This window comes from Taeniopygia guttata, chromosome 19 (genome assembly GCF_048771995.1).
Source record: "Taeniopygia guttata chromosome 19, bTaeGut7.mat, whole genome shotgun sequence".
Lineage (NCBI taxonomy): Eukaryota > Metazoa > Chordata > Aves > Passeriformes > Estrildidae > Taeniopygia > Taeniopygia guttata.
This window is the reverse complement of record NC_133044.1, coordinates 10,256,049-10,283,144: the sequence shown is the minus strand read 5'-3', so window position 1 is coordinate 10,283,144 and position 27,096 is coordinate 10,256,049. Positions and strand designations below refer to the sequence as shown.

The window sequence follows — 27,096 nt, the reverse complement described above, 5'->3', positions numbered from 1 at the left end:
ATCTGCTTTGAGGAAAGGTTTTAAATCTCAGATGAGAAAAGTTAAGCACCTAAGGAGATATTTTTGTGCTTAGGCATACTAGAAAACACAGATCTTGGGTAATTTCTGGGCCCTACTTTAAATACCGTATTTGACATTTTTGTTATACCCATGTAACAACAAATGATTTGCTGCTGGTTTTATGCAGTAATAAACTTGGTTTATCCAAATCCAAATAAAAACTCACTTTTGGAAGTGCAGTGTGGCTGAAAACTCCAGGCTGACTCTCAAAATTAGAATTGTCTCGATTCCAGTTAAGCTCAGAGTTTACAGTAACTTTTGGGTCACTGCAGGCAGGAAAACACAGGGCCCAGTGATCCATCTCCAGCGTCTGAACTTTCAGAAACTCCAGAATCATGGAAAATCCACATCCCCAAGTACCTGAGTATCAATAATTTGGATTTGCTTTTCTCCACACCCAGACAAGAAGCAAAGAAGGTCCTTTAAAAGGAGGTGAAATGTTGTGCAGGGTCCAACAAAAGTGTGAGGGTGGCTTTGTCCCCATCCTGGGGATGACGTGGGGACAACCCAGGGTGAAGCCCAGGGCTCTGGAGCTGAGCCTCAGGTGGAGCCTGGGTTCAGCACTGACTTCTGGAGCACTGAAAGCCCTGCTCTGAGCTTTGCTGGTGTCTCACAGCAGAGTTAATGTGTTAATTAGCCTATGCTAATGAGCACCGTTTTAGCGCTGGAGACAAAGGCTGTGCTCGCTCTCACCTGGGTATTGATGGCATCAGTGCTCCGTGGGTTTGTGGGTTCCTAGGCAGCAGAGCCTGCTCGGGGTTTGCTTTAATGCTCATTTGTCTGAGGAAAGGAAGCTGAAAACGTCTGTGCTGGGTTCAGCTCTGTGCAATGTGCTCAGCTGTGCCCTCCCTGGCCCTGCAGTGAGTGTCACAGGGGGTGACAGTCACTGCTGGTGATGGATGGGCCCAGGGCAGAGAGGAGCCCCTGTGGGGAGGGAGGCTCCTGCTTGCCAGAATAAGGGATTCATCTGTATCCTTCTAAGGGTACTGAGCCTTCCCTGCTGGTGCTCTGGAGTGTGATGGGTCCTACAAAGAGTCCAGAGGAGGCCATGGAGCTTCTCCCAGGTCTGGGACACCTCTGGAGCCAGGCTGGGAGAGCTGGGGGTGCTCACCTGCAGAGGAGAAGGATCCAGGGAGAGCTCAGAGCCTTCCAGGGCCTAAAGGGGCTCCAGGAGAGCTGGAGAGGGACTGGGGACAAGGGATGGAGGGACAGGACACAGGGCATGGCTCCCACTGCCAGAGGGCAGGGATGGATGGGATACTGGGAATTAGGAATTGTTCCCTGGGAGGGTGGGCAGACCCTGGCACAGGTGCCCAGAGCAGCTGGGGCTGCCCCTGGATCCCTGGCAGTGCCCAAGGCCAGGCTGGACAGGGCTTGGAGCAGCCTGGGACAGTGGGAGGTGTCCCTGCCATGGCAGGGATGGGATGAGATGCACTTTAACTCCCACTTTAATCCCCCCCAACCCAAATCATTCCAGGATTGTGTGACCTGCAGAGCTCCAGGGAGCTCAGCAGAGCTGGATTTGGGAGAGGCAGGAGTGACCTCCTGTCCTTTCAGAGGGGCTCTGTCTCTGGCTGAGCTGCAGGGCTTTGGGAAGCTTTGGAATCTGGTTGGGATCTGAGATTTCCTCGGGCTGTGTTTTGGATCTTCCCTCCCTGCTGAGGTTTCTGCATGAAGCAGTTCCTTATCGGCTGTGGGGAAGAGATTTGGCTGCAGGGGCTTTTCTTCCCGATCCACATCCCTGTGACAAGTCATTTCCAAGTGTGAAAATCGCTTTGCTATTTGTATTCAGCGCTGGCTGCTTGCATAACCCGGGCAGGGACGGGCTGAGCCTGCGGGGCTGGGGCTGCACCCACCCCCCGTGCCACCCTCAGAGCAGCCCCTGCCAGCTCAGAAACTCGGAGATTGTGCCATGAAGGGAGTTTTTGCAAGTGGAGCCTTTCCTTGAAGAGAGGAAGAAAATCCTGAGCTGCCTTTGAAGTGGTTCCTGCTCCTCATCCAGTGCTGAAAGGGCTGTGAAGTTGTGTGAAGCAAAGGGTAGGTTCTGTTTAGTGTTAGCACCGGCAATTTCTCTCCCCCTGAGAGTGTTTTTTTCATCCAGCTGTACTGTGTTTCTGTTGAGAATGTTGAGATTCCTTAGCTGCAAAAATAGGGATTTCTGTGGAGGAGTCTGTGGACGAAATGGCAATAAAATCATTTTATCAGTACCTAAGAAATGCATGTGAGTGTTCAGGATAACCTGAAACAAAAATCTGGGTGCAGTTCTGTTTGCTTCCAACCAGGGGGACATTGATAATCTGCCTGAACAAAAGAGTTCAAGTGACAGGATCCGAGGTGAGGGCCCTGGAGATGCTTTCTGCCCCTCCTGGAGAAATGAGCTGTTCCCTGCCCCAGCCAAGGCCGTGTCCCTCCAGGGACACAGAGCCTGTGTCCTGCTCTTTGCAAGTGATGTGTTCCCTCTTCCCCCCGGGATTAGACCTGGGCTGTTTCATGAAGAATAATTACATTGGATCTAGGAAAAGATGAATGTTGAGGAGGAGGGAATTAAAAAGAAATTATAAAAAAGAAGCAGCCCAAATCACTCGTGGAAGGGAGCACTTTGTCAGAGTGACACCGAGTCCTCTGGTGAAGTATCCTGGGCTGGGGCTGAGGCTTGGTCGGAGCTGTGCCTTAGAGGCTGGGCCAGCAGCAAAGCCTGCACAGGCAGCAGGGATCCATTGGTACATGAGACAGGCTGGGAGGATGTCAGGATGGCTTCCAGGGATAATGTCCTGCCTTGGGAGCAGGTTCCAGAGTCAGCACTGCCCCTCTGCTCCGGGCTGGACCATGGCAGCTGTCCCATTGCTCTCCAAGATGCACCAGGGAGCTTCCCAGTGTGTTCCAGGAGCTGCTGGAGTGGGGCAGGGGTGCAGCACTCTGGGGGCTCATCTGAGCCTTCAGCTCGTGGGAAGGAGCCCCGTCTGTGTCAGGTAATCCCAGCCCCATCTGTGTCAGGGTAATCCCAGCTCCATCTGTGTCAGGTAATCCCAGCCCTGTCTGTGTCAAGTAATCCCAGCCCTGTGTGTGTCAGGTAATCCCAGCTCTGTGTCAGGGTAATCCCAGCCCTGTCTGTGTCAGGGTAATCCCAGCTCTGTGTCAGGTAATCCCATCCTTGTCTGTGTCAGGGTAATCCCAGTTCTGTGTCAGGGTAATCCCAGCCCTGGCTGTGTCAGGTAATCCCAGCCCTGTCTGTGTCAGGTAATCCCAGCCCTGTCTGTGTCAGGTAATCCCAGCCCTGTCTGTGTTGGGTAATCCCAGCCCTGACTCTGAGCTCTGGCCACGGGGCACTGCTGGTGTGGGACTGGGCATGAGACACCCTGGGACAGAAGGTTTGTTCTTTTTCATGGAATCACAGAATGTCCTGAGCTGGAAGGACCCCCGGGGATCACCCAGTCCAACCTCTGTCCCTGCACAGACACCCCAGCAATGCCAGCCTGGGCATCCCTGGAGCTCCTGGAGCTGTGGCAGCCTCGGGGCCGTGCCCATTCCCTGGGCAGTGCCAGCACCTCTGAAGGAAGAACCTTTCCCTGAAATCCAAGCTGACCCTGCCCTGGCCCAGCTTCCAGTCTGCTTTTCCTGTCCCCACAAAAAGCTGCCCCATAACCCCACACCACTGAGCTCTCTGAAGGGGACAGGCAGGGAGGCACGAGCCACTGAGGGGGCCCTGGCAGCTGTGACAGGGGCATGGGGGACAAGAAGAGCATCCAGTGCCGTGTGAAGGCACATCTGTGACAAAATCCCCTCATTTTCTGAGGGTGTTTGGATACTGGCTCCACCCAGGAGCTCTAGTGGAGGTGCTCTGCCCACAGCAGCTGGAGCTGATGCCCTTTTAAGGCCCCAACCCAAACCAGTCTGTGATTCCATGAGTACTGGTTTGGGGCCAAAATGTGTCAGTCAGTGTGTGCTGAGACCAGGATCTCAGATCCACCCAGTGGAAGGATTCTTTATCCTCAGGACCTCCCCTAAGCCTGCTCAGGCTGTGTTTCCCTGGTGCCCTGTCCTGACACTGAAGGGCTGCAGTGCTTCCTGGGGTAGCCTGGAAGGATTTTAGCAGGAATTGCCCAAAGGGAAAAGGCTGGAGCTTCCCTGGCTCGTTCTGCCCTCCTTTGCCCTCAGGAGTTTCAGGAGGCTGTTCCAGACTTGCATTTTTGGGACCCTCGGAGCTGCCCCTCTGTGCCAGGCTGGTCTGTGCACAAAGATCAAGCAGCCCCACAGCCTTCACTGCCACCCATCTGGAGGGCTTTTCTCACTGACTCCTCTTCCTCTGTGTTCTCCTCATGACTGGAGTGGAGTAACAGCTGCTTTTTGTGACAGCACCGAGTGTGGAGCATCCTGGGCTGCTTTTATATCCTGATGCTTTAGATCGTTAAATTCTCACGGCTTAAGCTCTTTATTTCTTGTTTTGCTGTGCTTATGAGAGGATCTCCTGGGGCCCTATTGTACAACAAATACAAATAATCCATGAATAAAACAGCCTGACTGTTTGTACTGCAGGCAGTCTGCGAGGATTGCTCCCAGATAACGTTTTGGGATATTACTCATTTTGATCTGTGCCTTCTACCAGTGTTTCTCTGCTCAACAGCACTGCAGAGATGTTGCCCTCTGGAAAGAGGCTTCTCCAGATTAATTTCTGATTTTTCTACCTGGTTGCTCTCTGCCTTTGGCAGAGTTTCAGGTTCCTTCTGTGCTCTCCCTGCCCAGCCGAGGTGAGTTCCTGCAGGTTATGGGGCAGCTCAGGTGTTGCAGTGGTGCACACAGAGGCTGCAGTTGTTCCTTGTCAGGACTGCCCTGGGGGGGAGAAGCCCTTTAAATTCACTCATAGCACGTTTAGTTTTATGAAGCCCTTGACTTTAAACTTCTAAATGAGCTGGGATGTGAATTGGAGAGCAGTAAAATGAGATTTAAATGGGAGAAAGCCCCACTTAGCCTGGGAGGATGTGCTGCTCTCGCTGGGGCTGCTGTGAAACAGGACCAGTTATGTTAAATACAAACTGGTATTTACTGGTGCCTTGAAGCTGCTGCACTTGTTCCCCACTGGGAGCTGCCCTTTGGGGAGACAGTTCTCATTAATTGGTATCCAATCATTGCACAGGACTGACGGGTGTGTGCACTGCAGATTTTCCTCCTCAGATCTTTTCCCTCTACTTTCTTCTTCCCCTGTGTGTGCAAACACCGTGTTTATTTTTCTGTATTAGCTCCTCTACTGTTCTCCTCTCTTCAGTAATTAACAGTTGATTCCTGCTTGTCTCTTGACCTTTCTTTTGCCAATCCATTCAAATCACAATAATTTCTTGTTCTTTAAATATCTGCTTAAATGCCATGGGTAGAGGTCAGCTGGTTTAGTTCTTGACATATTTGGAAGAAGATGTTCCTGGTGTTCATTTGTTTCTCCTCTAGTAATTTCTTAGTAAATAACCTGGAAGGTTTGCATATCAAATTGGTGTAAAATTAATTTTCCCCCTATGGAACACACAGAACTGGGTGGTAGGTGAGTGATACCTTGATTTTTATACAGAGGGCAGAATTCACTGACGTGGCAGTCGGTTTCTGAAGGACTAAAATGTTCCTCCTCTGGGCACCCTGTGCCAGGACTTCCCCTCCCTCACAGGGAGGAATTTCTTCCTCCTGGTCCTGCCCCTCCATCCCCTGTCCCAAGTCTGTCTCCATCTTTCCTGTAGCTCCTTCAGGTCCTGCAAGACCACAGTTAGGCGACCCCAAATCTTCTCCTCTCCAGATGAACAATCCCAGCTCTCCCAGCAGAGCTGCTCCATCCCTCTGCTCATCCTGGAGCCTCCTCTGGGCTCCTCCAGCAGCTCCAGCTCCTCCTGTGCTGGCCCCAGGGCAGCTCTCAGGTGGGGTCTCACCTGGGCACAGGGGCAGAATGCCAATCCCTGCCCTGCTGCCCACGCTGGGATCAGTATTTACATTTTCCAGTCCACAGTATGCAGGGACAGCAAAGGAGTTAATCCAAACTGCAGATTTGCCAGAAAATTGCTCTATAAATAAAAATAAATGCCAAAAATAAGTGAAGTAAAACATCAGCAGAAGATGAAGGGGCGAGGAAGGATGGAAACAAGCGGCTGTGAGGAGTGAGGAGTGGATTTGTTCCATGGTCAAGTGCTTGTCTTGAGAGGCCTTTTGTCACCAGTGACTCCTTTGGAGAGCAGCCCTTGGAGGGAAAATCAGAGTAACTCCAAGCAGAGAAGTTCTGGGAGCACTCTCTGCCACCTTCCCAGAGGAAGTTGGTTCTGGGAATCTTCTCCACAGCTCCTGACAGGAGGGGACAGCCGGGGGGGTCGGGCTCTGCCCCAGGGAACAGGGACAGGAGGAGAGGGAACGGCCTCAGGCTGGGCTGGGGGAGCTCAGGGTGGATTTTGGGGAAATTCCTTCACTGAAAGGTTGCCAAACACAGAATCAGGCTGTGCAGGGAGATGGTGGAGGGGTTTAACAGCCCTGTGGACGTGGCACTTGGGGACATGGCTCAGTGGTGGCCTTGGCAGCGCTGGGTCAAGGTTGGACTCGATGTTTTGAGGGCTTTTCCAACATAAATCGTTCCATGTTTCTGTGAGAGTCCCCAGTGCTGATCCAGCTGGAGGCACTAAAACACCTGTAACTGATAGGGAGGTTTTGTGCCTGGGGAAGCAAATCTGAGAGAGAGACATTTCCTGCTTATTTTGCCATTGAGTTAAACCCCTGTTTAACAAAACAAAGTGCCTGGGATGTGAGGTCTGCAGAGGGAGGATTTGTGTGGCACCAGGTGGCTCAGCCCAGGTGAACGGAGCAGATTTCCTAAAGGAACAGGTTTGCTTCAGTCTCTGAGCTCTTAGAATAAAAGAATGATTTAATTTCTTTTGCCTGTTTGAATCTGTATGCAAGACTGGAACATCTTCCCTGGGTCAGAATGGGATGTCAATGGGATTTTTCCTTTGTTCCTGGGTCAGAATGGGATGTCAATGGAATTTTTCCTTTGTTCCTGGGTCAGCATGGGATATTAATGGGATTTTTCCTCTATTCCAGCAACAACGCACTGTTTATAGGCTGACCCTGGTGAAAGCTTGGAATGTGGATGAACTCAAAGCTTATGCTGACCTGATATCCCTTGGGAAACCAGACTTCATTGAGGTCAAGGTGAGCTACATGGAGCTGTTTAAGTTTTTCCAGCAGTATTTTCCATTGTTTTGTCCCCATTTCCCCCGCCTTTAGTCTAAACTTTCTGAGTAAGTCAAATTCTTCTGAAGTGATGTATAAGAAACTACTCTCTTGCTTTTAATATTAGTGAATAATAATTAATTCACATTCAGGTGGTGTTTTCTAGTATCCTGTGTGTGCCTTTGGAGCAGGTTTGCCTGTGCCACAAACCAAACTTTAGACCAGCCAGCCTCGATTTCTGCCCAACAGACTCATCACTCTCTGGCCTTTTTTTGTATTTCTGTGAAAACAAAGAGATCAGAATAAACAGAAACAAAGATAAATAGATATTCTTTCTTTATATCAACTATCAGTTGAAACGAAATATTCCAGGTTCAGCTGGTAGTTTGGGGTAGGATTCTTCCCATCCTGGTCTTGAGTTTTGCCAGGGAGAAGGTGGAAAGTTCAGTGATGTGTTTGTGTTTGGCTGGATTTGAGGGCTGCCAGCAGATGTGAGATACTGCAGGGCAGGAGGGGCTTTATCATGGGCTTAATCAATTCAGTAAATAGAGACTGTAAAAAAGCTTACAAACTTATAAAAAGGCACCTTCCCACATGCTCTGAGCATTTTCACCCAGCAGCTCCTGCAGAGGAGCACAGCAGTTTGTGCAACTCTGTTACTCCTGGACTCTCCTTTTTCTTTTCTCTTTTTCGTTTCCTGAATAAATTTTTTAAACTTTCTTTCATTTTTATAACCTTTTTTTTTTTTTTTTCCAACCTTTTTTTACTGCTGCTATGAAGAAAAGCCTGGGTTTTGCTGTGAAGGCTTGATACCTTCTGTCAGCATGGAGAGTTTTTCTCTCTAGGCATGCTGCTAAAGTTGGGAGCTTCATCCTTGCTCGGGTTTGGAGTTTGGTTTGGAGAAAACCCCTCGGTTTTCCACCTTCCTGGGTGTTTCCCTGGCTGTGCAGGATCCTGCCAGGGAGGGGAGGGCAGGGATGGAGCAGAGGCTGTGGGGCTGGTTCTACCCAGGCTGCTCTGCCTGGGGCATTAATGTTAATTAGTGAGATCAGGCGGTGCCAAGGGATGTTCCAGGAACTCTCCAGGGCAAACATCTGTCTCCCTGCTCTTCCCTGTGCCTCCCAGTGTCACAGTCCTGCTTTCCCAGAGCTCTGCCCTGGAAAAAGCCTGCCTTGCTCTGCCAAGGAAATACAGGGTCACAGGTGAGGGCTCACAGGTGTACTCCTGGTGCTCTTCCAGCTGGGACAGGGAAATTCATGGATCTCTGAACCCCGTCTGTGGGAGCTGGGACAGGGAAATTCATGGATCATGGATCTCTGAAGCCTGTCTGTGAGCTCTGAATACAGCTCTCCTGTGAGCTGGGACAGGGAGAGGCTGGGAAACATTCCCAGAATCCAGCACTGGGATGGTCCAGCCTCCAACTGTGCTGCTCACACAACATTTGAGACTAAGCAATTTTCCCCAAAAGACTTGGTATTTTTGACTGTAAGTAATTTTTTGTGTTCCTTTGGGAATAAAGCATACTTGGGATGTGGATAGGCCTCAGCATTCCTTTCTGCAGCCCCTCAGTGTGCCGGGGTAAAAAGCCAAGGACCAGGTGGTGCTCAGAGCCAGCCAACAAAGAGTGATGAGGAGATTCTGCACAGCTCTGCCCGACAATGGGGCTGAGCCTGGGGATTTTCTGGTTGAAGACTTGAGATAAATGATGCCCATTTCAGATGAAGGAGCTAATCCAGTGTTTCTCCAGAGAGGCTCAGGGGGTGGATGGAGAGAGATTTAGATTCTTGCAGGCTTAATGCTTGTTCTCATTTCCCTGAGTGCCTCACAGTGCTGTAACTCTGTGGGACGCCATTCTCCCACTTAAGCCAACAGTAAAGGGAGACTCAGTCATTAAAAATGCATCAAATTGATTTATTGCCTTAATCTGTTCTAATGCAAATGTGTCACTGTCACACTTGTAGAGAGCTGATGGTTGTATTTAAGGTCTGGAACAAGCCAGAACTCCTTTCATTCCCATGGTGCCATCTTTGGGTTCTGAAAGCCAGAGGTTTGTTTGGTGTACAGCATTTTTGTGTCCAGGGCAGGGAACGGAGCTGGGAAGGGGCTGAAGGAGCCCCAGGAGCAGCTGAGGCAGCTGGAAAGGGGCTCAGCCTGGAGAAAAGGAGGCTCAGGGGGGACCTTGTGGCTCTGCACAGCTCCTGACAGGAGGGGACAGCCGAGGGGGTTGGGCTGTGCCCCAGGGAACAGGGACAGGAGGGGAGGGAACGGCCTCAGGCTGGGCCAGGGGAGCTCAGGGTGGATTTTTGGGAAATTTCTTCACTGAAAGGGGGGCCAGGCCCTGGCACAGGCTGTGCAGGGCAGGGGTGGGTCCCTATCCCTGGAGGGATGTGAAAGATGACTGACATGGCATTGGGGACATGGGTTAGGGTGAGCTCAGCAGTGCTAGGTCAGTGACTGGGCTCAGTCTGAGGGGTCTGTCCTTGCTGAATTCTAGAATCATGGAGTGGTTTGAGTTGAAAGGGACATCAAAGCCCATTCAGTGCCACTCCTGCTGTGCTCCAAGCCCCGTCCAGCCTGGCCTCGGACACTGCCAAGGATCCAGGGGCAGCTACAGCTGCTCTAGACAGAGTGAAGCTTTGGCACTCAGCTCACAGCATTGGTGTGAGCTCCAGCCTGAGCAGAGCCTTCCTGCTTCCCCCTATCCCTCAGAATTTAAGGAAGAAACCCAAAGCTGCCAGGCTGGCCCTTGATCCCAAGCCTGTCCATGCCATGGTGTCTGAGGGCAGGACTTGGGCACAGCAGGGATCCAAGTCATGGCAGAGAATCTTCCAAGCCTTTGTGAAGGTTTTCAGTCACTAGGAAGCTCTTTCCCTGCTGTTTTTCCTGCTGATTTTGTTCGTGTAGTTGGATAATCTCAGTGTCCAGCCCAGCTCAGGTTGCTGGTCTGGGACTGCAGCTCCTGCAGTACCTGAGGCTTGGCTGCAGAACTGAAGTGACCAAGTAAATGTGTGCAAGGAAGGGCCAGAGGGGGGTGTCTGTCCCAGTCTGCTCACTCTTGTCAAATTAAACAGTAAATATTATTTAATTGCTTAAAATAATGAGGAAAATGAGCTGTGCCTTAATGAGTTTTTAATTGCATGCAGTAAGAGGTGATTGCCCCCACCTGTCAAACATCCATTCAGAATCCTGTTGCCATCCCAGCTGAAATTTAGATGAAGAGTGAAGCTGAATCACCCACTTTGGTGCCTGCTGTGAATAAACCCAAACAATGTGTGATTTTCACACCTGAAAAAAAGCCCAGCACTGACCACTTGCTGCTGGAGAATCACAGAGTCATTTGGGTTGGGAGGGACCTGCAGGACTGAATCCAACCACCCCCAGCACTGCCAATGTCCCCAGGTGCCACATCCATACATCTGTTAAATCCCTCCAGGGATGGGGACTGCACCACCTCCCTGGCAGCCCTTTCCAGTGCCTGAGCTCCCTTTCCAGGGGGAAATTCCTGCTGATGTCCACCCTGAGCTCCCCTGGCCCAGCCTGAGGCCGTTCCCTCTCCTCCTGTCCCTGTTCCCTGGAGCAGAGCCCGACCCCCCGGCTGTCCCCTCCTGTCAGGAGCTGTGCAGAGCCACAAGGTCCCCCTGAGCCTCCTTTGCTCCAGGCTGATGGGTGGAAACCATCTCCAGTCCTCCCTGCAGACTGAAGTGACACAAAGGATTGATGGCCTTTGTTAAATCAGCTTGAAAGTGATGATTAAAAGCAGCCAAGGAGTCAAATCCTGGCTGAATCCACTGCAGCAGGAGCCTTGTGAGGCCTTGTGGCTGTAATTTGGGGAGTGCTGCTGCTCAGCTCAGGAGTGTTTTCATTGCAGAGATGGCAATCAACGTGGCATTGAGGCTTTTGATATTTGTCTGGGGTCACGGCTGGCCCAGATTTTAAACAGTGTCTCTGTCACTCAGCAGCTTGGCCTACACTTTGTTCTCTGTTAATTTGCACGAGTCTCAATTAAATTTATAATTTGTGGGCCCAGAGTGAAGAGAATTGTTTTGTTCAGTAATTCAATTGGGAAGTCTGGAGTGTGAGTGGAGAAACAAAGCACTGTCAGCTGTAGTTACTGGTCGAAAGGATTGCTGGAGCCAGGTCCTGGGGGCAGGAATGTGCTTCCCTTGCTTCCCACAGCACCAGCAGCCACCCTGGCACAGGCTCTGAACAATCCACTTGTGCTCCATCAGCTCCATTACAGCCAAAAACCAGCCCTGGGCCCAGCACAGGCAGGAGCTGGAGCTGCTGGAGGAGCCCAGAGGAGGCTCCAGGATGAGCAGAGGGATGGAGCAGCTCTGCTGGGAGGAAAGGCTGGGAGAGCTGGGAATGTTCACCTGGAGAGGAGAAGATTTGGGGTGAGCTCATTGTGACCTTCCAGGACTTGAAGGGAGCTTGCAGGAAAGATGGAGAGAGACTTTAGACAAGGGCCTGGAGGGACATGACACAGGGAATGGCTGTGTCCAGAGGGCAGGGATGGATGGAATATTGGGAATTAGGAATTGTTCCCTGGCACAGGGTGCCCAGAGCAGCTGGGGCTGCCCCTGGATCCCTGGCAGTGCCCCAGGCCAGGCTGGACAGGGCTTGGAACAGCCTGGGACAGTGGGAGGTGTTCCTGCCATGGCAGGGGTGGCACTGGATGGGCTTTAAGGTCCTTTCCAACCCAACCCATTCCGTGATTTTGTGAACTCCATAGAGTGCCCAGCACAATTGCTCTGGATTCATCCTGGCAGAACCAGGAAGAGCTGCGATGCTTTTCAAAGGCTTCTGCTTTTCAAGGTACTTGGCCAGAGCTCTGTGGATTAGGCTGCTCAAAGCACCCTTATTAAGCAGGTAATTAAGAGGCAGAATCGTTGCTGTTCCTGCCACAGGGAGGTTGGGGAGAGAGCTCTGGGTGAACAATGGGATCCTTTCCTTTTTAATTCTTGATGTCTTAATGACTGTCTTCATGTAGTCCTGCAAAGCGGAACGTGACCGCCCTCATCAACTCCACATGGGTTTTAAGTGCTATCAGCTGTTAATTAACTCCAGTTTGAAGAAGTTGGGGAGGTTGAAAGCTGCTTTCCTTCGGTGTGCTGGAAGCTGATTCCCATTGATTTGTGCTGGGAATTAATCAGCCAGCCAAGCGCTCAGTTATTCCATTTGCCTCTGTGCTTCCTTTGCTTGTAAACGATACCTTTGTAGTTTGCTGAGAGCATGAATCATGTTGGGGCTTCTGAAGAATCTCCCCCCTCTGTACTCATACATTTCTCATGCTGCTCAAATCATAATCTGGATAATGAGTGCAGAGAGAATATTGCTGTGTGTCTCCAGCTTAACTTTGGGGAATCAATGAGGATATGGTAAGAGAGGAGTATAAGGTGGGGCAAAGAGCTTATCAGCCCATCAGGGAAAATGGGGGGAATAATACAAATAACAAATGGGGTGTGGAGGGCAACAAGACAGACACAGAACTCTCTGGAGAAAGGGGCAGGGATAGGGAGGGTTGGCAGCTTGGAAGGGAGGAGGTTAGGGAAGGGCTTGGGAAAATTGGCAACTGGGGAAGAAAGGGGATTAGGGAGAACAGGGAGCAAACATGGATTCAAAGCAAACCACACCACAACAGGGATCCAAACCCCTGATTTGCATGGCTGGCTGCTCTGATATAACACTGACTAATCAAGCACAAACATGTTTAAACTCTGGGCTCAGACTTACAGAGCTAAAAAAGCCTGCTCCTGGTGAGCACTCCCTGGCTTGTGGCCTGTCAGTCTTCCTTCAGGCTGGCTCTGAGTTATGGTGCCGGGCAGATTAATGGGGGGAGTCCCTCATAAATTTATGGGTGAGAAAGTAATCACTTCCAAAACTTGTACAGTTCCCAAGTAGCAGCAGGCTGTTGCTCCTGCAGCCTGTGTGTGCTCTGTGCTCTGGTTGGAAGTGTTGGCAAAGATTTGTCTGCACATTCCATGTCCAGGGAAGTGCAGGTAAACAGGAATTGGGAGCATGGTGGCAGCTGGAGCAGGTGCCGTGGCCACACATGAACCTGGATGCAAATTCCATTTAAAGAGGTCAAAGTGTTCTTCCCAGGGGGAAAGCCAAAAGCAGGCCAGACATAACATCCATGAAAGTGTAAGGAGAGGGAGGAAGGGAAGGAAGGAAGGAAGAAGAGACATCATGGCTGAGACCAAATCAGTAATGTGGGAGGTTCAGGTGATCACATCTCCAAATCAGGAGTAGCTGGTCCCTGAATGGTGAGGCTGGATAAGGCAGGGCTGGACATGGCACTCAGTGCTCTCAGCTGGGTGACACAGTGGAGACTGGTCACAGGCTGGACTCAATGATCCTGGAGGATTTTTCCAGCCTCAGGAAATCTGGATTCAGAGGCTGAAGGGGGTGGATGGGCTGGGGAAGAGCTGGAGGTGTTGCACTCCCTGAGCAGTCCCCCAGAGGAGCAGTGCTCATGTCCTGGCTCGTTGTGGGGACAGAGGGACACGAGTCCTGCTCTGGGCTCTCTGTCCATGTGGGCTGGGGGGTTGGGGAGGGAGCTGGAGCAGAAGCCCTGTTTCTCTGGCACCCCAGGATCTGCAGGGGAGGTGTCCTTGAATGATGTCACCTCTCAGGGTCAGTTCTGGGGGTGCCTGCAGAACATGACCCAGAAGCTGCTTCCCAAAGCTCCAGTGCTCCCACCAGGCAGGGACTGAGCTTTGTGTCAGTCTCTCCTGTGCCAGGGATGCTCCCAGTGCCCGTCACCTCCGTGGGCACAGGGTGGCTACGGCCCACCCAAGGACCTGCTGGGTTTGGGTACAGGTACAGGAGGGTAGGGCAGAAATTACAGCCTGGGCTTGGGAGGAAGAGGCCCAGAGCTCGTTCCCTCTGTGGCACATGGACAGGATGTCTGGGACTGTCCCACTGACATGGCATTGGTTGCCCATGAGACTCTTCAGACTTGTCATGTTTCCAGCCCCTTGGTCACTCGAGAGCATCCTGCTTTTTCCTGTTGAAGCAGTGTTCCAGGATCAAGGCCAGCCTGTGTGTCACTGCTGGGGACACCTGGCATGGTGCTTTGGGGGTGTGTCACTGCAGGAGGGACCCATTTGGATGCCATCTCCGGATCTGTGACCTTGCTGTGGGGTTGGGTGTGAGGGGCAGAGCAGCAGCTGCAGGTTTTGCTGTGGCTGGCACTGCCAGGGCTGGGGGGCTGAGCTGAGCTGACTGACCCATTTCCCTGTGTCCCCAGGGTGTGACCTACTGCGGGGAGAGCTCTGCCAGCAGCCTGACCATGGCCAACGTGCCGTGGCACGGGGAGGTGGTGAGCTTCGTGCGGGAGCTGGCGCGGCTGCTCCCGGACTACGGCATCGCCTGCGAGCACGAGCACTCCAACTGCCTGCTGCTGGCCCACAGCAAGGTGAGCCTGCCTGGGGAGGGCACAGCTGCCTTCTCTGCTTCTGACAGCCTTCTTCTCCTGGGCTGGAAAAGCCCTCTGGGCTCTTTGTGTGCAGCCCAGCAGTGCCAAGGCCACCGCTGCCCCATGTCCCCAAGTGCCACATGCACACCCTGGGGCTCCACCCCTGCCCTGGGCAGCCCATTGTCACTGCAGCAGGCCCCCAGCCAGGTAATAATTAGCATTCCATGATTCACAGAAGGCTGATCAATTGCTTTATTATATTAAACCCATTGCTTTTATACAATACAGCTGGACTTGATTGGTCCTTCAGTCAAAGCCCATCACCATTGGCCAATTAAGAAACCATCCTTTGGTAAACAAATCTCCATAACACATTCCATATGTTCACAACAACAGGGGCAGCAGGTTAAGGTAAGAATGGGTTCTCCTTCTTTTCTCTGGTCTTCTCACAGACTTTTCCCAGAAAGGCCTGGAAAAGTTGTGCCACAGAGCTGCTGCCACAGTCCATTCCAGAGCTTCCCCAGACCCTCCGGTCACTAGCCAGGAGAATCCATGGTGTGCCCAGGATTCCAGCCCTTCACACCCCCAGATGCCACTTGGACCCAAGGGATGCTCTGTTATTTTCCTGTTGGTTCTGAGCCACCTCTCCAGAGGCAGAATCACCACATTGGAATCACAGAACCACAGAATCATTTGGGTTGGAAAAGCCCAACCACATCCACAGGGCTGTTAAACCCCTCCAGGGGTGGGGACTCCACCACTGCCCTGGGCAGCTGTGCCAGGGCTGGACAATGAATTCCAGGAAGCAACTTCCTCAAAATCCACCCTGAGCTCCCCTGGCCCAGCCTGAGGCCGTTCCCTCTCCTCCTGTCCCTGTTCCCTGGAGCAGAGCCCGACCCCCCCGGCTGTCCCCTCCTGTCAGGAGCTGTGCAGAGCCACAAGGTCCCCCCTGAGCCTCCTTTTCTCCAGGCTGAGCCCCTTCCCAGCTCCATTCCCTTTTCTGGGCATGCTCCAGCCCCTCAGGGTCTGCATTGTCATGACAGCTTCTCTGAGCAGCCTCTGCCAGGGCCTCACCACCCTCATGGTAAAAAAATATTATATCCAATGGAAATCGACCCTGCTGCTATTTAAATCCATCAGCCCTTGCAGTAGGTCCTGCTGGAAACGTTTGTCACCATCTCCCCTTCAAGTACTAGAAAGGAAATGAAATGAAATACAAGTGAAATGCCAAAAAATATGTTTAAAGGATGCAGGAAATTAAAAATAATGAGCACATATTTGCTTTTGGAGCTTCAGAAATGATTAATAGAACGACAGCAGAAAAAGATAATAGTATGCCAGCTGAGCACCTGATGAAATTGCAGATTCCTGGAATGCTTTGGAAGGACCTTAAAGGGTTGGAAGGACCTTAAAGCCCATCCCATTCCATGGCAGGGACACCTCCCACTGTCCCAGGTGATCCCAGCCCTGTCCAGCCTGGCCTTGGGCACTGCCAGGGATCCAGGGGCAGCCACAGCTGCTCTGGGCACCTGTGCCAGGGCCTGCCCACCCTCCCAGGGAGGAACTTCTCCTGAATATCCAATCTAAATCTGCTTTGGAATCTGCAAAGAAAGCAGCTGGGAAGGAGCAGAGAAAACCAGGACACCTGGCACCAGTTGTGTTTGATCTCACCTTAAATTGGCTTTATTTACAGCCTCACTCCTGCCTGTTGCCACTGGCAACTGTTCCTGAGAAAGCAAAACCTCCTTTTGCATTGTAAGGTCCAGGAATGCAAACAAACAGATTGCAGAAAGCTTCTTGAGGCAGAATTTAAGTAACACCATTAGCAAAGAGAATAAATTGGTACCTGTCCAGGAGGAATTCAACAGCTGCTTCTACTTCCACAGCCATTAGCAGAGGGTGTCTGTGGGAAACAATCTGTCCTCAGTGCTAAAATAGCTAATCAAAAATAAATTTATTTCCATTAGGGTTTAATTTTTGTGTTTCAGGCTCTAGTGGAGAATATAATCTGTCAGTGCCTATTATTTGCAGGAAAACCTGTGCTCTGGGATTGATTAAACTGGAGTGAGTAATTGCAAAATCAAAGGGGTGTTTAAAAAATTAAGGAGTTGCAGGAAGGGTATAATAAAAACCATTAAGAAATGTGATTTATTTAACTGTGTTTTCCTGGGTCTTGGTTTGGAGGTGTTCAAACAATGCTCCTGATAAGTTTAATGCTGCCATTGAATGCCAGCCTGTAGGAAAGAGTCTGGGAGTGTCAGGAATAATTCATCCTGCAGCTGCTGCCTGGGATGGATGGGACTCATTGATTGGCACCTGCTTGTGATGAGTGACAGTTCAGGACTGGAGCTCTGAAGTCTCTTAGGGGCAGGGATTTAGGGAGAAAAGGGATTTTATGGGTCCCATTTGAACCTCAGAGAGCTTTGGATCCCTGGGGAGCTCAAAAAAGTCCTAAGAACTGAATCCTCACAGCCAGGTGTTGGGTTTGCACTTACCCTTCCCACAGCCCTCAAGTTCACTCCAGAGAGCACCCCCTGTGCCCTGCTCCCCAGTAGTGCTGGAAACAGAAAAAGGTTTAATAAAAGGCAAAATAACAAAGCTCTTACAGAGAAAAACTGAGTTAGGGACAAGAGGTTCTTGCTCTTGCTAAAACACTCCACAAAAGCCATTACTTCCTTTGTTCTCTTCTTTTTCTAGTGAATTACCTTTTGGTCTCTGTCCAATTGGCAGCCCCAGGTTTGAGGTGAAGTCCCAAAGGTCCTCTGAGGTGTCTTCTTAGCAAATTGAGGAGGGAAACTTCTGGGCTTTTTTTCCTTTTTCAGCAGACAATAACTTGGTCACTCCATCAACAGGGGGCACATTCCTACACAACAGTGCTGAATTCTTGAGTGATTCTCTTTGCTTTTGAGTAAATCCCATAAACCATGGTCACAAAAATGGGATTTATGGCATCACTTTGAACTAATGGGATGAGATATCGACACAGCAGCAACTTTCTAATGGAACAGCTAATTCCAGGGACCTTTTCCAGAGAGAGGCCTGAGGCTGCTGCTGTTCCTGGCTGGGACAGTCCGTGCACCCTCAGGAGGACCAGAAGAGCTCCTGAGAGTGCTGCAGCTCCTCACAGGGAGGATTTCTCTGAAGGAAATTCAATATCTTGGTCATTTCTGGACTAAGTCCCTGTGCCCTGTGGTGCTGGATTTGCTTTCCATGTGTGTTCCACCCTTGTGTCCTTGTCCCTAAGCACTTCCAGCCCGTTTTGTTCATTAACCCTTTCCCCCCTGGAGCAGGTGGTTGTTTTCCAGCTCCCTGGGGCTTTACAGCACCTGATTCAGTGGGTGCTGAGGCACTGGGATCCCAGAGCTCTGGCCCAGGACAGGAGGGTTCCATGTTCCAGCATCCCTGTGACCCCAGGGCTGATTTCTGTCTCACTGGGGGATGCACAGCTCAGGGAATGCTCCCAAATTTCCAGTGCCTGCTCTGTCTGGAGGTCTCAGCTCACAGGGTGACATGAGCAGGGTGGGCTCAGCACCCTGCTGCCATCAGCCCTTTATGCTTTAATTCATCTGATAGGCCTGGGATTGGTTGGAAGAGCCCTCCAAGATCAAGTCCAAGTGTCCACCCAGCAGCACCACCATGTCCCCACGTGCCACATCCACACCTTTGGGACACTTCCAGGCATGGGGACTCCAGCCCTGCCCTGGGCAGCTGTGCCAGGCTCTGACCACCCTTTCAGTGAGGAAATTTTCCCTGATATCCAACCTGAACCTCCCCTGGCAGAATTTGTGACTGTTTTCTCTTGTCCTGTCCCTTGTTCTGGGAGAAGGGACCAACAGCCTCCAGCACAAGCAGAGTGTCCATCCCTGGATCCAGACACTCCCTCATGCTCCAGCCCTTCCTTGCCTCACCAGCTGGATTCTCTCCCTGTTGGATGTGGTCTGGGATAGCCTTGTGTTCTCCAGCATGGCAGGGTCATCCACAAAGGGACAGGCTTTTGGGGGCATCCCTTCAATAAGTTCATTTCCCATACCCAAACACCCTTGTGAGGGTGGGCAGGCCCTGGCACAGGTGCCCAGAGCAGCTCTGGCTGCCCCTGGATCCCTGGCAGTGCCCAAGGCCAGGCTGGACAGGGCTTGGAGCAGCCTGGGACCATGGAAGGTGACATGGCAGGGGTGGGATGGGCTTTAAGGTCCCAAGCCAGTCCAGGATTCTGTGTGGCTGTAGTGCTGGGGGTGTCACAGCACCTCCAGGGCAGGTGTTGGGGACAGGGAACAACCTGGCCAGAGGTGCCCATCCCTGTCCTTCAGCCACAAAACCATCCCAGCCAGGAGGGATTTGGCCTTTTCCTGCTGGGGTGGGCCCGGGCAGCTCCAGAGCTCAGGGCCAGGCACTGAAATGTTCCATGCTGAGCATCCCACGCTGAGCATCCCAGCTATATTTAGGGAGGAAGAGGAAGCACTTCACTGCCAGCTGCACATCCCCTGACAAGGGTGCATCAGGGACAAAGAGTCCATCACGTTCAGTTCCTTCCTGCCTCTGTCCTTCAGAGAGTGGGAGCTGTCCTTGTGATCCACATCCAGGGACAGCATCACAGGGAAAAGCAGACTTGGAGGCAGAGGGTCACAAAGAGATGAATATCCCGGGATCTGTAGCAGGGCAGGGGATGGTGTGGAGCCCAGGTGTGGACAGGGTGACCCCAGGTATGCACAAGGTGACCCCAGGTGTGGACAGGGTGAGCCCAGGTGTGGACAAGGTGACCCCAGGTGTGGACAGGGTGACCCCAGGTATGCACAAGGTGACCCCAGGTATGGACAAAGTCACCCCAGGTGTGCACAAGGTGACCCCAGGTGTGGATAAGGTGACCCCAGGTGTGGCCAAGTGTCTCAGCAGCCGAGCAGCCTCCGTATAGAGCAGCTGTGAATGGTGGAATTCCCGTAGGTTTTCTCCTTTCCCTTGTGTCCTGGCAGCAGGAAGGTGGCTCTGCTGGGCTGGCTGTGTCAGTGATGAGGAGCAGCTCTCCGTTGTGCTGAAGTTGTCTGGCTTCCATCCCTGGCAGTGGGAGCTGCCCAGGTGAAGGCCTGGCTCCCTGGGCAGGGATTAAAAACCCCAAATCTGCCATAAGGAACCTTCCCTTGGAACAACACCCCGGGGTCAGGGGAATCAGCACAGGGACGGTGGCACTGCTGGGCTCACTTAGGGGAGTTCAGGCTGTCCCACTCTTTGGGGATCCAGAACAGTGAATGAATTCAATCTCCAGAGCAGTGAATTCCATCTCCAGGCATTCCATGTGCTGCCTCTGGAGGTGTTCCCTGTGCCCTGACACCCCTGATGGCTGCTGAGCACAGGCTGAAGTCCCTGAGGGTGAGCTGCAGGGCTGCTCCTTGTTCCCAGCTGAAACTGATGGGACTGTGGTGCTGGTAGCTGCTCCCAGAGCCTCTCTGCAGAGCTGCTGAGGCATTTAAGGCTTGGTTATTGCCAGGGCTGTGTCCCTGTGCTAGTTTTCCTTCAGCCCCATGGACTGGGGTGTGGAGAGGCTGTGTGCCTGGCATCCCACTGCTTATGGGATCAGAGTCAGGGACTGGTTTGGGTGGGAAGGGACCTAAACCCCATCCAATACCACCCCCTCCACGGCAGGGACACCTCCCACTGTCCCAGGCTGCTCCCAGCCCTGTCCAGCCTGGCCTTGGGCACTGCCAGGGATCCAGGGGCAGCCACAGCTCTCCTCTCCAGCCTGAGCAGCCCCGGCTCCCTCAGCCTTTCCTGGGCACAGAGATGCTCCAGGCCCTCCTCATCCTCACAGCCGGAGCTGGCCCCGCTCCAGGAGCTGCTGTCCCTGAGGATCCAGGGCTGGACACAGCCCCCAGAGCTGCCCCAGGGCTGGGATCCCTCCCTGGCCTGCTGGGTCAGGACAATGAATTAATTACCAATTCATTAACCTCCCTCTGCTTCCTGCTCAGGAGTCAGGGATTGCAATCTTTGCAGGCTGGGAATGCCAAAAAAAATCCCAAAAGTCTCTGTGCACCAAGTGTTTCATTGCTGGCTTTGGTTGGGTTTTGGTTGGTTTTTGTGTGGCATTTGGGTTTGGTTTGGGATTTCTTGTGGGGGTTCTTTTGCATTTGGTTGTTTTGTTTTGGGGTTTGGTTTACTTTGGGAGGAGTCTTAGTCTGCTTTGGGTTTTGGGTTTTTTTTGTTTAGTTTTGGTGAGCTTGGGTTGGGTTGGGGATTGGCTTTGATGGTTCTTTTTGTTTTATTTGGGGTTTTTTCCTTGGTTTTGTTTTTTTCGGGTTTATTTTTTTAGGGGGAGGGATTTGGAGTTTTTTTCTGGCATTTCATTTGGGTTTAGGATGTTTGGTTTTGGGAGTTGGGATTTTTGGAGCAAATTGCATTGTTTTCTTTTATTTTTGTTTGTTGTGATTTTGAGGGTTCATCTTTCGGGGCGAGCTTTGTGGGGGTTTTTCTATCGTTATTTTTGTTGGGGTTTTTGTTTGTTTGTGGGGTTTTTGTGGGGCTGGCTCCCCTGCTGGCTGCTGATTGTTATTTTTGGTGTATGGTCTTTAAAACCTCGTGAAAATTGCTGGATTTAACCATTAAATCCTGTGCATCCCTCAGGGAAAATCCATTTGTTGGATTTGAGGACTTTATATCCTTGAATCCTCAACAGGACAAGAGGGAATGGCCTCAGGCTGGGCCAGGGGAGCTCAGGAGGAGCCTCCTTGTGCCAGCATGGAGAAAATACAACATTACCCTTGGTAGGACAAACTAATTGGTTTTAGCTGCCTTCCATTCCTCAGCATTCCCTGTGTCACATCCCAGCCTCTCTCCCATATTTTATCCTGTCAGGTGCACCTGGGATTATTTCTCAGCAGTGCTCATGTCTGGGGGAATGTAGAGCATGGTCCTCCTGGGTTGGCATTAATCTGTGCACATGTTCCCAGCCCCCCCAGAGTGCCTCTGCTAATAGGTTGATCAGAAAAGAAATCTGGAGTGTGGCTCTTCTTCAGGAATATCGATGGATTTTGGGAGCAGGAGCTGCTCCTGCTGCAGTGAGAGCAGCTGTGAATCTACTGCCTAAGAGGAGTGATAGAATTGTCCTGGTCAGGGCCACTCCTGGCACTTCAGGGGCAAAGGGAGGGCTCAGCCAGGCTCTGCAGGTGCTTCCAGGGAACCTGGCTCTCCATTTAATCCCAGTTTCTGATTGGATATGTGGCTATATCCCAGTCTGGATGTATGGATCTGTCTTAGCTTGGATAAAAATCTCAATTTGGATATATCCCAGTTTAGATACACGGATATATCCCAGTTTGGATATATGAATGTATCCCATTTTGGATATATCCCAGTTTGAATATATGGTTCTATCTCAGTTTGGATCTATCTCAGTTTGGATATATCCCAGTTTGGATCTATGGATCTGTCCCAGTTTGGATATATGGATCTATTGATCTATTCTAGTTTGGCTGTATGGATCTCTCCCAGTTTGCATATATGGATCCATCCCAGTCTGCGTGTATGGATCCATGGATCTCTCCCAGTTTGGCTGGGGGCTCTGTGAGGGACAGGCCCTGTGGCCAGTGGTGTCCTGAGGTTAACAAATTTGTAATTAATTCATTACCCTGACCCAGCAGGTCAGGGAGGGACCCTGGGGCAGCTCTGGGGGCTGTGTCCAGCCCTGGATCCTCAGGGACAGCAGCTCCTGGAGCGGGGCCAGCTCCGGCTGTGAGGATGAGGAGGGCCTGGAGCATCTCTGTGCCCAGGAAAGGCTGAGGGAGCCGGGGCTGCTCAGGCTGGAGAGGAGCCCCAGCTGAGAGGGGCCCTCAGGCCGGGCTGTCCCTGTGTGCAGGGAGGGCAGAGCAGGGCCCAGGCTCTGCTCCGGGGCCCAGCAGCGGCACCAGAGCCACGGGCAGGGCCTGAGCCCAGGAGCTGCCCCTGCCCAGGAGGCACAACTTCTGCCCTGGGCAGTGCCAGCCCTGAACAGGCTGCCCAGGGAGGGGCTGGAGTCTCCCTCAGCGGGGATCCTGCAGAGCCTCTGCACACAATGCTGTGCCCTGGGCTCGGCCATGGCCCTGCCTCAGCAGGGAGGTGGCACGAGCACCTCTGGGCTCCCTCCCAGCCTGGCTTTAAAGTTTCCCCTCATTCCTGTGCCTCTTGTTTCCCATCAGTAATGCCTGCCTGGAGCAGTGCTCCTTGCCCTGGAGGAGCTGCAGAATTCCATCAGGTTTTCCTGGCTGTGCGTCCGTGCCATGTCTGTGTGGAGCAGTGGGTGCTGGGCCCTGGGGACTGGAGCTCCTGGGGAAGCTCCTGAGCCACCCCAGTGCTGGGCAGAGCCCTCAGGGAGGGAGAGTTTCCCTCTGCAGCCCAGCCCAGGCCCAGCTGAAGGAGCTGTGACACTCTGTGATTCCAGCTTAGGGAGGAACCAGGGGAGGGCTCTCAGCCATTTACCTTGTGTCCATGTGTTTATCACCCTGAAGGGCTCCACAGGCAGTGAACAGTTCCCTAAAACACCTGCCTGTGTTAGGCTGGGATCCCAGGGATGTTTAGGGTTGGCTCACCTGTTGTGTGGATGCTGTGAGCCCTAAATGTTTTGTTCCCCGTGGAACAATCACAGTGTTGTTAAATCCAAGCTGTAAATCCCAGTAGGGCAGTTGGGGCTGTTCTTCCCCACTCTGGGTTTGGGATTTATTCCTCAGCAGGAGCCATTTCTCCCCGTGACACTCCTGCCCCTCTGGCACTGTGGTTCCTGCTGTGCTGTCGCTGCACTGGAAGTGGGGCTATTGATTGATCTGCTTTGGAATGGATCCCAGCTTGGTTGTTCTGGTGGGAATGGGGTCACAGAATCATGGAGTGGCTCGGGGTGGGAAGGAAGCTCAAAGCCCATCCAGTGCCACTCCTCACCTCCTCACCCCAGGGGGAAGCTCAGCTCTGCAGAGCCCCGATCCTCGTTGGGATCAGGATTTTTCCTTTACAGGTGACACAATATCTCCTCTGCCATTGCTTTCCTGGTGGCCTCACACACGTCCCCACCTTGGCACAAGAAAAATGAGCCTTGGGCACCTTGAGTAATGGCAGGATTGTCTCCCAGTGCTGTGGTTCTGCAGTGTCCCCTCCTGGCTCCAGCTCCGGCAGGGACGCGCTGTAATTCCATGGGCAGGGATGGAGGAGCATCAACCACGGCTGACTGCAGAATTTCAGGGGTGTCAGCAGTTTTCCCAACCAAAAAAGCTTTTAGCTCTTGGGCACAAAGTCAAGTGTCATTTGAAATGCACAGCCATCAAGTTTGGGGGGAAAAAAATCCACAATAACCAAGGAGCCGGTCTGTTTTCCCCCTTTTTTTGGATGAAATGCGTAATAAGCTCTTAGCTGAGATAAATCCTAATTAAAGCTTCAGCCAAGGCTGGGGCTAAATGGGCAGAGCAGGTCTGGGAGACAAATGCAGCTCCAGCTTGTCAAAGTGAGCCATTCTTCAATGGAAAGAGGATTTGTGTCATTAAACCTCTTCATCTCCCCTGTTCCCAAACACAGCCCACCTGCCCTGTCCAGAGTCACCCAAATCCATCCCAAATCCATCCCAATCCCTTGGCACGTGCCTCTGGTGCTGCCCTGGAGCCGCAGTCCCACGCTCAGGGTTGGGGTGACCTTGGCAAGGTCCCTCCTCGAGGGGTACCTGGGCATGGCCCCAAATCCAGCCCTGTCCTGCAGAGCTCCCCCAGCTCCCCACTCCCGTGGAAGTGTCAAGGGCAAGGCCAGAAGGCCTGGGAAGGTTTTGGGAGGCATTTTAGGAGCCTCCCTCCTGAAAAGTGGAAGGGGAATCTGGTACTTTGAAGGCTCCAGCAAAGCATCCAACAGTGCAGCCCTCATGGAGATCCTGGGACGGGTTGGAAGGGCCCTCAAAGCCCCTCCAGTGCCACCCCTGCCATGGCAGGGACACCTCCCACTGTCCCAGGCTGCTCCAAGCCCTGTCCAGCCTGGCCTTGGGCACTGCCAGGGATCCAGGGGCAGCCACAGCTGCTCTGGGCACCTGTGCCAGGGCCTGCCCACCCTCCCAGGGAACAATTCCTAATTCCCAATCTCCCATCCATCCCTGCCTCTGGCAGTGGGGAGCCATTCCCTGTATCCTGTCTCTCCAGCCCTTTTCCCTCTCCAGCTCTCCCAGAGCCCCTTTAAGGCTCTAGAAGGAGCTCTGGGCTCTCCCCGGAGCCTTCTCCTCTCCAGGTGAGCACTCCCAGCCTGGCTCCAGAGCAGAGGGCTCCTCCTGGGAGCAGCTCCTGGGCCTCCTCTGGGCTCATTCCAACAGGATGAGGTTGTTCCAGTGCTGAGAATTCCAGAGCTGGAAGCAACTCTTTGAGGAGGTCTCACAAGGGAGAGTAGAGGTGGAGAATCGGTTCCCTGCTGGCTTTGGGTGTTTATGCACCTGAGTTCCTCCCATTTTCCTGTTAAAGCTGGATCTTACAGGAGCCTCTGGCTGGCTTTACCTGCACCTCCAGGTGATGCAGAATTAGTAAAACACCAGCTGGGGATCCTGGTTTGTCCCCAGCTCCCTCACTGTCTCCTGTCTCCAGTTCCAGGTGGATGGCGAGTGGAGGACCTGGATTGACTACGGCCGTTTCCAGGAGCTGGTCAGGGAGCACCAGCGCAGCGGCGGCTCCAGGACCTTCACAGCGGCCGACTACACGGCCAGGACTCCTCCCTGGGCCCTCTTTGGGGCCAGGGAACGGGGCTTTGACCCCCTGGATGTGAGATTCCAGCGGAAGAACAAGGCACGGGACATCTCGGGGTGCTGAGGGCTGGGGCTGCCTCACCCTGGCCTTCCCAGGACTCCATTTCGGGCTGACACCCATTTTGGACCACCTGGGTTATGCTGATGTTTGAGAAGAGGGTCAAGCCTGGATTTAACCCTTCCCTCCTCTTTTTAGGGCTTCCTGGATGAAAATATTGATAGTGTTCTTATCTCGAGGTAAATCAGAACTGGTTCAGCAGCAGTGGGGGGGGGCACTGCTGGGATCTCCTCAGTGGGGAATGGCTGGAGTGGGATGTGGGGCCAGAGGGTTCCTTGGACTCCTGTGTAAGGAGAGCCTGGCAGCAAAACATTCCCCAGCCCTAAGGAAAAATGCCAGCAGATTTCAGCCCCACAAGGTTGGATCAGGCCCACAGCCAGACCCGGATCCAAAAGCTGATCCCTGTTGGGAGCATCATTTTAGGGACTTTGTTCAGGTATTTTAAACACTGGTGCCATTTCCTGTAAAAACCCCATTCCCAAGAAGCCAAACCTTGGGAATGGTGTAACAGCACCCCTGTGGGTACCAGCTGCAGCTTCTGATACCTCCCCAAGTGTCTTCAAACCTCATGGCTTTGGGAATGAGCTGTGGGAACAGTTTATCCCACTCCCAGCAGCCCTAAACGCCAGGTCCAGTCCTTCAGAGCCCTGTCAGGCTCAGCTGGGTGTGCTCGGTGCTGCAGATGGAACATCCCTGGCATGGGGATTCCATTGCTTTTTAAAAGCAACCTCTTTTCTTAAGCTGTACAAAGAGTTTCTAAAGCAGAAGGAAAATAAAGGAGTTTTGCCTGTGGTGTGGCTGCTGAGCAGGGTCTGTCTGTCAGGGAGGGTGGGAGGTTGATGGGAAGGAGATGAGAAGCACAGATGTTGTGTAAGAGCTTCCTAACAGATGTGGGGTGGAAGGGAGAACACTGGGTGGGTCTGTGGGTGATGGATGGTGGGTGCCTTTCCTGAGGATGTTTTAAAAAAATCACAGAATCCCAGAATGGTTTGGGTTGGAGGAACCTTAAAGCCCTTTCCATGGGGAAATTCCTGCTGCTGTGCCCCCCCTGAGCTCCCCTGGCCCAGCCTGAGGCCGTTCCCTCTCCTCCTGTCCCTGTTCCCTGGGACAGAGCCCGACTCCCCCGGCTGTCCCCTCCTGTCAGGAGCTGTGCAGAGCCACAAGGTCCCCCCTGAGCCTCCTTTTCTCCAGGCTGAGCCCCTTTCCAGCTGCCTCAGCTGCTCCTGGGGCTCAGCCCCTTCCCAGCTCAGTTCCCTGCCCTGGACACAAGACTCCTGTTAACCCTGGACTATCAGCTGGAATTTGGGTGTGTTTGGTGTCCATCAGGACCCCCCACATTCCCCTCGATGGATCCCAGCCCTTCAACACCTCTTCTCTTTCCTAAATTCCCTCCATCCCGCACCACCTCCCTGGCAGAACCCTCCCAGTCCATCCCAGTTCCCTGCTGGCCGCTGCAGGAGCTGCTTTGGGAGAGGAGCCCCAGTGCTGGAGGATCCTGGGGCTGCCTCAGGAATCACTCGTGGTGTGAGGTGCTCCATAACTCTGACAGTGCCTTCCCTTGGCAATCCAGGGGGACTTCAAAGAACAATTGTGTTTGCTCTGTCCTTAGCATTGGTGCCATTTCTTCTGCAGCCCCCAGGACACCCAGTCCCTGCT

The 27,096-nt window shown here is 52.6% G+C and overlaps 1 protein-coding gene across 11 annotated transcripts in view; it reads left to right on the top strand.

Moving 5' to 3' along the window:
* Positions 1-26,233, top strand: part of TYW1B (tRNA-yW synthesizing protein 1 homolog B) — a 94,192-nt gene extending 67,959 nt beyond the window's left edge. For all 11 annotated transcript variants that reach the window (XM_072916764.1, XM_072916762.1, XM_072916763.1 and 8 more), the window contains 3 exons: positions 7,117-7,227; positions 14,501-14,668; positions 25,225-26,233. In XM_072916764.1, coding sequence (XP_072772865.1) covers positions 7,117-7,227; positions 14,501-14,668; positions 25,225-25,446 — 501 coding nt within the window. In that variant the 3' untranslated portion in view covers positions 25,447-26,233. The remainder of the gene's footprint in view (positions 1-7,116; positions 7,228-14,500; positions 14,669-25,224) is intronic.
* The last annotated feature ends 863 nt before the right edge of the window (positions 26,234-27,096 follow it).